This window comes from Oncorhynchus keta, unplaced genomic scaffold (assembly GCF_023373465.1).
Source record: "Oncorhynchus keta strain PuntledgeMale-10-30-2019 unplaced genomic scaffold, Oket_V2 Un_contig_204_pilon_pilon, whole genome shotgun sequence".
Taxonomy (NCBI): Eukaryota; Metazoa; Chordata; class Actinopteri; order Salmoniformes; family Salmonidae; genus Oncorhynchus; species Oncorhynchus keta.
The window spans coordinates 95324-107500 of record NW_026282042.1 but is presented as its reverse complement, the minus strand read 5'-3'; the positions used below and the strand labels follow the sequence as shown (position 1 = coordinate 107500).

At 43.6% G+C, this 12177-nt stretch overlaps 2 protein-coding genes across 6 annotated transcripts in view; both read right to left on the bottom strand.

Moving 5' to 3' along the window:
* The window catches only part of LOC127920765 (caldesmon, smooth muscle-like), a 60856-nt gene extending 56884 nt beyond the window's left edge, over window positions 1-3972 (bottom strand). For 2 of the 4 annotated variants that reach the window (XR_008107334.1, XM_052504802.1), the window contains exons 1-3: window positions 3484-3972; window positions 2801-3047; window positions 1235-1375 (exon numbers count right to left, since the gene is read on the bottom strand). Coding sequence is in view for 3 of the 4 variants with exons in the window: in XM_052504802.1 (XP_052360762.1) it covers window positions 1235-1375; window positions 2801-3047; window positions 3484-3920 (825 nt within the window). In the remaining variant the exon portion in view is untranslated. The remainder of the gene's footprint in view (window positions 1-1234; window positions 1376-2800; window positions 3048-3483) is intronic. The other 2 variants (XM_052504804.1, XM_052504803.1) reach the window with 2 other exon arrangements.
* A 1314-nt stretch (window positions 3973-5286) lies between these two features.
* LOC127920754 (zinc finger protein rotund-like) overlaps window positions 5287-12177 on the bottom strand; it is a 48098-nt gene continuing 41207 nt past the window's right edge. For both annotated transcript variants that reach the window (XM_052504775.1, XM_052504774.1), the window contains exons 3-4: window positions 5605-6085; window positions 5287-5404 (exon numbers count right to left, since the gene is read on the bottom strand). In XM_052504775.1, coding sequence (XP_052360735.1) covers window positions 5309-5404; window positions 5605-6085 — 577 coding nt within the window. In that variant the 3' untranslated portion in view covers window positions 5287-5308. The remainder of the gene's footprint in view (window positions 5405-5604; window positions 6086-12177) is intronic.

Sequence of the window (12177 nt, the reverse complement as noted above, 5' to 3'; positions counted from 1 at the left end):
TACCGGGACATCAGTAGTATCTTGAAGTTATGTTGATTGATTGATTGATTGATTGATACTGGGACATCAGTAGTATCTTGAAGTTATGAAGTTATGTTGATTGATTGAGTTGATTGATTGATTGATTGATTGATTGATACCGGGACATCAGTAGTATCTTGAAGTTATGATTGATTGATTGATTGATTGATTGATACTGGGACATCAGTAGTATCTTGAAGTTATGTGATTGATTGATTGATTGATACCGGGACATCAGTAGTATCTTGAAGTTATGTGATTGATTGATTGATTGATTGATTGATTGATTGATTGATACCGGGACATCAGTAGTATCTTGAAGTTATGTGATTGATTGATTGATTGATACCGGGACATCAGTAGTATCTTGAAGTTATGTGATTGATTGATTGATTGATTGATTGATTGATTGATTGATTGATTGATACCGGGACATCAGTAGTATCTTGAAGTTATGTGATTGATTGATTGATTGATTGATTGATACTGGGACATCAGTAGTTGATTATGTGATTGATTGATTGATTGATACTGGGACATCAGTAGTATTGATTATGTGATTGATTGATTGATTGATTGACCCGGACATCAGTAGTATCTTGAAGTTATGATTGATTGATTGATTGATGATTGATTGATTGATTGATTGATACTGGGACATCAGTAGTACTTGAAGTTATGATTGATTGATTGATTGATTGATACGGGACATCAGTAGTATTGATTGATTGATTGATCAGTAGTATTGATTATGATTGATTGATTGATTGATTGATACTGGGACATCAGTAGTACCTTGAAGTTATGTGATTGATTGATTGATTGATTGATACTTGGGACATCAGTAGTACCTTGAAGTTATGTGATTGATTGATTGATTGATTGATTGATACCGGGACATCAGTAGTACCTTGAAGTTATGTGATTGATTGATTGATTGATTGATACCGGGACATCAGTAGTACCTTGAAGTTATGTGATTGATTGATTGATTGATTGACCGGGACATCAGTAGTACCTTGAAGTTATGTGATTGATTGATTGATTGATTGATTGATTGATTGATTGATACCGGGACATCAGTAGTACCTTGAAGTTATGTGATTGATTGATTGATTGATTGATACCGGGACATCAGTAGTATCTTGAAGTTATGTGATTGATTGATTGTTTGATTGATTGATTGTTTGATTGAGATTGACATCAGTAGTACCTTGAAGGTGGGGCTCATGGGACTGAAGGGGCTGAAGGACTCGTCTCCCTCAATGCTGGAAATACTGAGGTTCTTCATCCTTCTCTCTGAAGCCGCCATCCTCCTACTCTCTATCCCGTCTTTCACCCTCTTCTTCTCCTCCTGCAGACGGAGAAACTACATTAGAACAACACACCCCTCTTCCTCTCCTCCTGCAGACAGAGAAACTACATTAGAACACACCCCTCTTCCTCTCCTCCTGCAGATGGAGAAATTACATTAGAACAACACACCCCTCTTCCTCTCCTCCTGTAGACGGAGAAACTACATTAGAACACACCCCTCTTCCTCTCCTCCTGTAGACAGAGAAATTACATTAGAACAACACACCCCTCTTCCTCTCCTCCTGTGGACAGAGAAACTACATTAGAACACACCCCTCTTCCTTTCCTCCTGCAGACAGAGAAACTACATTAGAACACACCCCTCTTCTTCTCCTCCTGCAGACAGATAAATTACATTAGAACAACACACCACTCTTCTTCTCCTCCTGCAGACAGAGAAACTACATTAGAACAACACACCCCTCTTCCTCTCCTCCTGTAGACGGAGAAACTACATTAGAACACACCCCTCTTCCTCTCCTCCTGCAGACAGAGAAACTACATTAGAACAACACACCCCTCTTCCTCTCCTCCTGCAGACAGATAAATTACATTAGAACAACACACCCCTCTTCTTCTCCTCCTGTAGACAGAGAAACTACATCAGAACACACCCCTCTTCCTCTCCTCCTGCAGACAGAGGAACTACATTAGAAGACACCCCTCTTCCTCTATTCCTGCAGACAGAGAAACTACATTAGAAGACACCCCTCTTCCTCTCCTCCTGCAGACAGAGAAACTACATTAGAACACACCCCTCTTCCTCTCCTCCTGTAGACAGAGAAACTACATTAGAACAACACACCCCTCTTCCTCTCCTCCTGTAGACAGAGAAACTACATTAGAACACACCCCTCTTCCTCTCCTCCTGTAGACAGAGAAACTACATTAGAACACACCCCTCTTCTTCTCCTCCTGCCTCCTTCAGCCACCAATTGTGCAGGTTCTCCCACTTAAAAAGATGAGAGAGGCCTGTAATTTTCATCATAGGTACACTTCAACTATGACAGACAAAAAGAGAAGAAAAAAAATCCAGAAAATCACATTGTAGGATTTTGAATGAATTTAATTGCAAATTATGGTCGAAAATATGATGAAAATTACAGGCCTCTCTCATCTTTTTAAGTGGGAGAACTTGCACAGTTGGTGGCTGACTAAATCATTTTTTGCCCCACTGTACATGAGCCTGAACTGACCTCTGTTGTGCATTATAATGCATTATAACGCATTATGTCAGAGCTCACAAGGTGTTAGAAAAGTGCTAACAATGCATTATGAAGAGGGTGTTCATAGGAAGTGTTACCAACATGCAGCGACATGCATATACACACACACAGATAGTGTACATACCAGTCTCAGAGTAGGAGTGCTGGTCTAGGATCTGACCCCCCTGTTCATTCATTATAACGGACCCAGGTCTCACCTCCGCCTGCTCCTGTCTGTGCTGCTCCTCTTTCTCTCTCTGGTGCTCCTCCTCCTCCCTGGCTCTGCGTTTCTCCTCTCTCCTGCGGTTCAACTCCTCCATCTCCTCCTGGTCCTCCTGCTGTCTCTGTCTCAGCTGTTCCAGGGTGCCCTGTCCCTGGCCTGGTGTCTTCTCTGTCTCCAGCTGCCCCCCGGGAACCTCTCCATCCACCTCCTCCTGTCTCTGCCCTCCCAAGCTGCCACTACGACTAGAGGAGAGGAGAGGAGAGGAGAGGAGAGGAGAGGAGAGGAGAGGAGGGGAGAGGAGAAGAGAGGAGAGGAGAAGAGAGGAGGAGGGGAGGGGAGGAGAGGAGAGGAGAAGAGAGGAGAGGAGGAGAGGAGAGGAGAGGAGAGGAGAGAGGAGAGGAGAGGAGAGGAGAGGAGAGGAGAGGAGAGGAGAGGAGAGGAGAGGAGAGGAGAGGAGAGGAGAGGAGAGGAGAGGAGAGGAGAGGAGAGGAGAGGATGAAAGTAAAGTCCATAGTTAGAGGACAGGTTGGAGGAAGCTGCTCCGTCTCTCACTATGATCAAACTGCATTATAAATGTAACACCTTCTAATATCTCCACTGCTGTAGTTATGAACTACTTTGGACAGTTCTCATTTTATCAATCCACAAGATTCCCTCAGTTTGCTTTGAAATGTTTACCTGTCTCCTTCAGTGACAAACAAGGAAGAAGTACGTATCTCATCCATCTCTTTCGGTGTCTCATCCATCTCTTTCGGTGTCTCATCCATGTCTTTTGGTGTCTCGTCCAAGACTATCTGTGTCTCATCCATGTCTTTCGGTGTCTCATCCATCTCTTTCTGTGTCTCATCCATCTCTTTTGGTGTCTCATCCATGTCTTTTGGTGTCTCGTCCAAGACTATCTGTGTCTCAACCATGTCTTTCGGGGTGTCATCCATCTCTTTCTGTGTCTCCTCCATGACTATCTGTGTCTCAGTCATGACTATCTGTGTATCAGCCATCTCTATCTGTGTCTCTAGCTGTGTCTCAGCCATGTCTTCCTGTGTCTCATCCAAGACGATCTGTGTCTCAGTCATGACTATCTGTGTCTCATCCATGACTACCTGTGTCTCAGCCATGTCTATCTGTGTCTCTAGCTGTGTCTCAACACCCGATACTAGCTCACTCTTAAGGCTTGGTTAAATTAAGGAAGGATGTTGAGCTAGCCCATACAGGAAGTGATGAGAGTCACTGATCTTGTCATGCATCTTTTTCAGTTCAGTATGAAGTAGGAACTGATAGATGCTTTACAGAAGTTATTATTCTCTCTCTACAAGCGATCACCCATACATTTTAATTTGATCGCCGTGTTGCAGGAGAGCTTTCCTGCAACGCAGGAAATGTAAAACGTCTAGTTTATTTGAGGTTTAAAAAGGCTTCTGAAGTTTGTCATTTCCCCTTAACAATTTCAGACTTGATTTATCCTTACGAATGATGTATCAACCTCTTCAAAAATGTCCATTAATAATAATCCACTCTATAATTCACATTTCCTGTTGCTGCGGGATTATTTTCCTGCTGTAGAAAACTGGCTCAAATGAAGATCCTCCATCTGTAGCAGGAAGATAAGACTGAAACCAAGGAAACTATAAATAAAGAAACTCAGACAGCTTCAGTCTTTGTGTTGAGTTCTCCTCCTCTTTAAATTGAATTTGGACATTACAATAGTGAGATCTGGCCCCAGTCTGAATCGGTGTCCAAAATGGCACCCTATTCCCTTGATAGTGCACTACTTAAGACCAACCCAATGGCACCCTATTCCTGTTATAGTGCACTACTTTAGGCCAGCCAAATGGCACCCTATTCCCGTTATAGTACTTTTGCCAGCCAAATGGCACCCTATTCCTCTTATAGTCTTTAATAGGCCATTCCTGTTATAGTACCAGACCAAAAATGGCACCCTATTCCTGTTATAGTGCACTACTTTTAGTGCACTACTTTATACCAGACAAATGGCACCCTATTCCCGTTATAGTGCACTACTTTAGACCAGCCAAATGGCACCCTATTCCTCTTATAGTGCACTACTTTATACCAGACAAATGGCACTTTATTGTGCACCAGCCAAATGTTTCCTCTTACCCCTTTATACCCAAATTATAGTGCACTACTTTAGGCCAGCCAAATGGCACCCTATTCCCGTATAGTCCCTTTAGACCAGCTAAATGTTACCCCTTTCCCATTATAGTGCACTACTTTAGACCAGCCAAATGGCACCCTAAAGTGGCACCAGCCAAATGGCACCCTATTCCCGTTATAGTGCACTACTTTAGACCAGACAAATGGCACCCTAATCCCTATATAGTGCACTACTTTAGACCAGACAAATGGCACCCTAATCCCTATATAGTGCACTACTTTTGGCCAGATGAGGCTCTATTTAAGGATTCGAGTGCCATTTTGGACACACATATAGACTATTTCAGGTGTGTTACCTTGAGACAGTTTCCTGCAACTAGGTATGAGGTCACTTCCGCTCCAGCTGCTTCCCGTTGCTGTTGACGTGTCTCATGACCTTAGAGGTGTAGGAGATCTTCAGCTCAGATTTCTTCTTCTCCACGACCTAAAAACAAAACAGAGCATTCAGAAGAACACTTTATAGTCCAATTTTGACTTTTGCCATCAAACGTCATTGGCGGTCAAGTTTGGCATCACAACACCAAACATCAGCTTCCCCCTCTTTGCCCTGCCGTGAATAAAGACGACACTGTGACTTGAGTGATGATTGGATACAGCGCGGCATATACACAATCCTAACTCTACCTTGTCATCTGTTACTCTTCTTGAAGTGTCTTGTGTCTTGTTGCTGGCTCTTCGTTCCCACTCTACCTCCTTCTCCTCCCTCTCCTCGGGCCCAGGTCCAGGACGTGTCTTCAAGCAGGGCCTGATTGGGGAGGCTCTGTTTAGTGTGAGCAGCTGGGGCTGCTGCTGCTGCTGGGGGTGATGCTGCTGCTGGGGGTGATGCTGCTGGGGGTGATGCTGCTGGGGGTGATGCTGCTGGGGTTGATGCTGCTGGGGGTGATGCTGCTGGGGTTGATGCTGCTGGGGTTGATGCTGCTGGGGTTGATGCTGCTGGGGTTGATGCTGCTGGGGTTGATGCTGCTGGGGCTGATGGTCCTCCGAGGACTCCTGTTCCTCCAGGTGGCGCTGTCTGCGTTTCTCCAACCTCTGGGTCCAGTCACTGAAGCCCTCGTCCTCCTCCAGAGCCAACTGGCAGCCACTAGCCTTCAGCTCACTCTCACACCTGAAGTGAAATTGTTAATAACAAGTCAAACCTAAAGGTGATCCAGTCATTTCTAACTGTTCAACAGATAGATCTATCTTGCACCATAGGAAATATAGTGCTATATTCAACATTTCCTTCAAGAGTAACTACACCAAAGGACAGGGTTAGCCAGGCCGAGAGATGGCCAGGTCGACCCTCGAAAGAGACAGACAATACTTACAGCCTTCAACACTTCAACCTAATGCATTGTCAACTGAATTCAAAACAGGCTAATTCGGCTAAATTCCTAACTGTTTATTAACACAGTGTAAAAAATCATTAGTTCTGCTAACTCCCGTTGCCTAGAACCAGTATATCAGTTCTGCTAACTCCCGTTGCCTAGAACCGTTGTAGTAAACCCAACTCAAAGTATATCAGTTCTGCTAACTCCCGTTGCCTAGAACCGTTGTAGTAAACCCAACTCAAAGTATATCAGTTCTGCTAACTCCCGTTGCCTAGAACCGTTGTAGTAAACCCAACTCAAAGTATATCAGTTCTGCTAACTCCCGTTGCCTAGAACCGTTGTAGTAAACCCAACTCAAAGTATATCAGTATTAAAAAGTTAAAGTGACATAAGCACCCATATGGTTATCTTTAGAAGTTGTACATACTTAACTGTTATGTTTTATTCACTATTTTCCATTAAATTACATGAAGTATTCTGAATTAAAATTATTGAATTAACTTGAACATGAATATTTGTTGTAGTGAACATAAAAAAATGCAGGTCCCATCTATTAAATGAAAAAAAACCTTCATTATTCATTTTTGTCAAGTTTAAGTAGTAAGTGGTTCAGATTAGTACTTTTCAGTGGTCGTGTCTTAATGTTTAATAATGTTTTATGCGTTTGATGATTTGTCATTTTAACCCACCTTAACAGTCATTGTTGAACACAGAGCTCATTCCTCTAGTAGTAACTGGAGGTAGAGCTGTAACCAGTCATTGTTGAACACAGAGCTCATTCCTCTAGTAGTAACTGGAGGTAGAGATGTAACCAGTCATTGTTGAACACAGTGCTCATTCCTCTAGTAGTAACTGGAGGTAGAGATGTAACCAGTCATTGTTGAACACAGAGCTCATTCCTCTATCAGTAACTGGAGGTAGAGCTGTAACCAGTCATTGTTGAACACAGAGCTCATTCCTCTAGTAGTAACTGGAGGTAGAGCTGTAACCAGTCATTGTTGAACACAGAGCTCATTCCTCTATCAGTAACTGGAGGTAGAGCTGTAACCAGTCATTGTTGAACACAGAGCTCATTCCTCTATCAGTAACTGGAGGTAGAGATGTAACCAGTCATTGTTGAACACAGAGCTCATTCCTCTATCAGTAACTGGAGGTAGAGATGTAACCAGTCATTGTTGAACACAGAGCTCATTCCTCTAGTAGTAACTGGAGGTAGAGCTGTAACCAGTCATTGTTGAACACAGAGCTCATTCCTCTCGTAGTAACTGGAGGTTGAGCTGTAAACCAGTCATTGTTGAACACAGAGCTCATGCCTCTATCAGTAACTGGAGGTAGAGCTGTAACCAGTCATTGTTGAACACAGAGCTCATTCCTCTAGTAGTAACTGGAGGTAGAGCTGTAAACCAGTCATTGTTGAACACAGAGCTCATTCCTCTATCAGTAACTGGAGGTAGAGCTGTAACCAGTCATTGTTGAACACAGAGCTCATTCCTCTAGTAGTAACTGGAGGTAGAGATGTAACCAGTCATTGTTGAACACAGAGCTCATTCCTCTATCAGTAACTGGAGGTTGAGCTGTAAACCAGTCATTGTTGAACACAGTGCTCATTCCTCTATCAGTAACTGGAGGTAGAGATGTAACCAGTCATTGTTGAACACAGAGCTCATTCCTCTAGTAGTAACTGGAGGTAGAGCTGTAACCAGTCATTGTTGAACACAGAGCTCATTCCTCTCGTAGTAACTGGAGGTTGAGCTGTAAACCAGTCATTGTTGAACACAGAGCTCATTCCTCTAGTAGTAACTGGAGGTAGAGCTGTAACCAGTCATTGTTGAACACAGAGCTCATTCCTCTAGCAGTAACTGGAGGTAGAGATGTAACCAGTCATTGTTGAACACAGAGCTCATTCCTCTAGTAGTAACTGGAGGTAGAGATGTAACCAGTCATTGTTGAACACAGAGCTCATTCCTCTATCAGTAACTGGAGGTAGAGATGTAACCAGTCATTGTTGAACACAGAGCTCATTCCTCTATCAGTAACTGGAGGTAGAGATGTAACCAGTCATTGTTGAACACAGAGCTCATTCCTCTATCAGTAACTGGTTGCTGTACTGAGCTGTAACCAGTACAGGAAGCTGCATTGTACAGTGAAGAGGCGACTCCGGGATGCTGGCCTTCGAGGCAGAGTTCCTCTCCATCTTAATTGATCTTGTGTTTTTATTGGCCAGTCTGAGATATGGCTTTTTCTTTGCAACTCTGCCTGAAAGGCCAGCATCCCGGAGTCGTCTCTTCACTGTTGACGTTGAGACTGGTGTTTTGCGGGTACTATTTAAGGACTTGTGAGGTGTCTGTTTCTCAAACTAGACCCTCTATTGTACTTGTCCTCTTGCTTAGTTATGCACCGGGGCCTCCCACTCCTCTTTCTATTCTGTTTTGAGGCCATTTGGCCATTTGGAGCCTGTAATCGAACCCACAAATGCTGATGCTCCAGATACTCAACTAGTCTAAAGAAGGTCCGTTTTATTGCTTCTTTAATCAGAACAACAGTTTTCAGCTGTGCTAACATAATTGCAAATGGTTTTGTAATGATCAATTCGCCTTTTAAAATTAAAAACTTGGCTTAGCTAACACAACGTGCCATTGGAACACAGGAGTGCTGTTAATGGGCCTCTGTACGTCTTTGTAGATATTCCATTAAAAATCTGCCATTTCCAGCTACAATAGTCATTTACAACATTAACAATGTCTACACTGTATTTCTTATCAATTTGATGTTATTTTAATGGACAATTGTTTTTCTTAGTGACCCCAAACTTTTGAACGGTAGTGTACATATTAGACAACTGTTTTTAGAAATATTATTTTTTCTTCATAGTTTGTTACGTAGGACATCCATCTTGAAGCCAATAGTTGATTGTCTGCCTCACCTCAAGGGCACCAAAACACCAGGTGGCTAAACGTGCTAGCTGCTAACCACTGTGAAAACAATCAGGTGGCTAAACGTGCTAGCTGCTAACCACTGTGAAAACAATCAGGTGGCTAAACGTGCTAGCTGCTAACCACTGTGAAAACAATCAGGTGGCTAAATGTGCTAGCTGCTGCCACTGTGAAAACAATCAGGTGGCTAAACGTGCTAGCTGCTAACCACTGTGAAAACAATCAGGTGGCTAAACGTGCAAGCTGCTAACCACTGTGAAAACAATCAGGTGGCTAAACGTGCTAGCTGCTAACCACTGTGAAAACAATCAGGTGGCTAAACGTGCAAGCTGCTGCCACTGTGAAAACAATCAGGTGGCTAAACGTGCTAGCTGCTAACCACTGTAAAAACAATCAGGTGGCTAAACGTGCTAGCTGCTAACCACTGTGAAAACAATCAGGTGGCTAAACGTGCTAGCTGCTAACCACTGTGAAAACAATCAGGTGGCTAAACGTGCTAGCTGCTAACCACTGTGAAAACAATCAGGTGGCTTCTGTAATATTTTTAGCAGTCAGCACAATGTTGAAAGGGGAAACGACAGAGGGGTCAGGTACTGTAGAGAGGTCAGGGGACAGGCAGCGATCACAGGAAGTGAATCTTTACAGCCAAACACCTGCAGTCAGCCTACAGCAGCCGAGTGTGTGTGTGTGTGTGTGTGTGTGTGTGTGTGTGTGTGTGTGTGTGTGTGTGTGTGTGTGTGTGTGTGTGTGTGTGTGTGTGTGTGTGTGTGTGTGTGTGTGTGTGTGTGTGTCAAATCATCAAATCAAATTGTATTTGTCACATGCGCCAAATACAACAGTGAAATGCTTACTTACAAGCCCTTAACCAACAATGCAGTTTTAAGAAAAACCCTAAAAAGTAAGTAAGAGATAAGACAAACAAATAATTAAAGAGCAGCAGTAAATAACAATAGTGAGACTGTATATAGGGGGCACCGACAGTCAATGTCAATGTGCGGGGGCACCGGTGTTGAGGTAATATGTACATTTAGATAAAGTTACTAAAGTGATTATGCATAGATAATAACAGAGAGTAGCAGCAGCGTGGGGGGTGGCCATTTGATTAGATATTCAGGAGTCTTATGGCTTGGGGTAGAAGCTGTTTAGGAGCCTCTTAGACATAGACTAGGCGCTCCGGTAGCCCTTGCCGTGCGGTAGCAGAGAGAACAGTCTTATAACTAGGGTGGCTGGAGTCTTTGACAATTTGTAGGGCCTTCCTCTAACACCGCCTGGTATAGAGGTCCTGGACCAGTGATGTACTGTGGGCCGTACGGACTACCCTCTGTAGTGCCTTGAGGTCGGAGGCCGTGCAGTTGTCATACTAGGCAGTGATGCAACTCGTCAGGATGCTCTCAATGGTGCAGCTGTAGAACCTTTTGAGGATCTGAGGACCCATGCCAAATCTTTTCAGTCTCCTGAGGGGGAATAGGTTTTGTCGTACCTTCTTCACAATTGTCTTGGTGTGTTTGAACCATGTTAGTTTGTTGGTGATGTGGAAGCCAAGGAATTTAAAGCTCTCAACCTGCTCCACTACAGCCCCGTCGATGAGAATTTTCTTCGCTCTGGTTGCACATTTTTACATGCTGATAGAAATTAGGTAAATCTGATTTAAGTTTCCCTGCATTAAAGTCCCGGGCCACTAGGAGCCTGGCCTCTGGATGAGCGTTTTCCTGTTTGCTTCAGTTTAGCCCAGCAGATGACAGGTGTTAGCCAGACCCCAGGGCCTTTGGCTCAGCGTCATGGCAACGGGACACACATGGTACTGTGGCCATGGAAACATACACAAAAACTGAACGACCGACCTCGCTGCCAACGGAACGGACGCCACTGCTGCATCCTGTTTCCTCTGAGTGAGCTATGGACTGTGTCCCAAATGGCACCCATTTCCCTAAATAGTGCACTACTTTTCACAAGAACCCGATGTAGTCGTGCACTACTTTTCACCAGAACCCGATGTAGTCGTGCACTACTTTTCACCAGAACCCGATGTAGTCGTGCACTACTTTTCACCAGAGCCCTATGTAGTAGTGCACTACTTTAGACCAGAGCCCTATGTAGTAGTGCACTACTTTAGACCAGAGCCCGATGTAGTCGTGCACTACTTTTCACCAGAGCCCTATGTAGTAGTGCACTACACAGGGGATAGGGTGCCTTTTGGGACGAAGGCATGCTCTCTTCCTGTAGCCCCGGCCTTCTGTCATTTCTCGTTTCTCATTGTTGCAACAAAGCAAAAATAAATATAGTTTAGGTTGATTTATTAATGTGCTGCATAGAAGTGCATTAAAACATTAACAAGTAGCATAATAACATAATAACATTAACAAGTACAATAATAACAGTTATTCTACCTGGAACCAAAAAGGGTTCCGCCTGGAACCAAAAAGGGTTCCGCCTGGAACTAAAAAGGGTTCCACCTGGAACCAAAAAGGGTTCCGCCTGGAACCAAAAAGGGTTCCGCCTGGAACCAAAAAGGGTTCCGCCTGAAACTAAACAGGGTTCCGCCTGGAACCAAAAAGGGTTCCGCCTGGAACCAAAAAGGGTTCCGCCTGGAACTAAAAAGGGTTCCACCTGGAACTATAAAGGGTTCCACCTGTAACTAAAACGGGTTTTACCTGGAACTAAAATGGGTTCTACCTGGAACTAAAAAGGGTTCTCTTATGGGGACAGCCGAAGAATCCTTTTGGAACTCTTTTTTTCTAAGAATGTAGCGTAATTAGATCTCTGGTAATAAATAAAAAAACATTCTGGTTAAAGGACCATTTATTTCCAGTGTAACATTTGAAACCACGACCACACACCTGCAGATGTTTCTTTAACTAGATTTTTCTTAACTAGAAATGTAGCAACCTTGCAAATACTCGTAATGAGTCCGTCATCAAAAATATGTTTGAGTCACCAATAGGTTTGAGTCACCA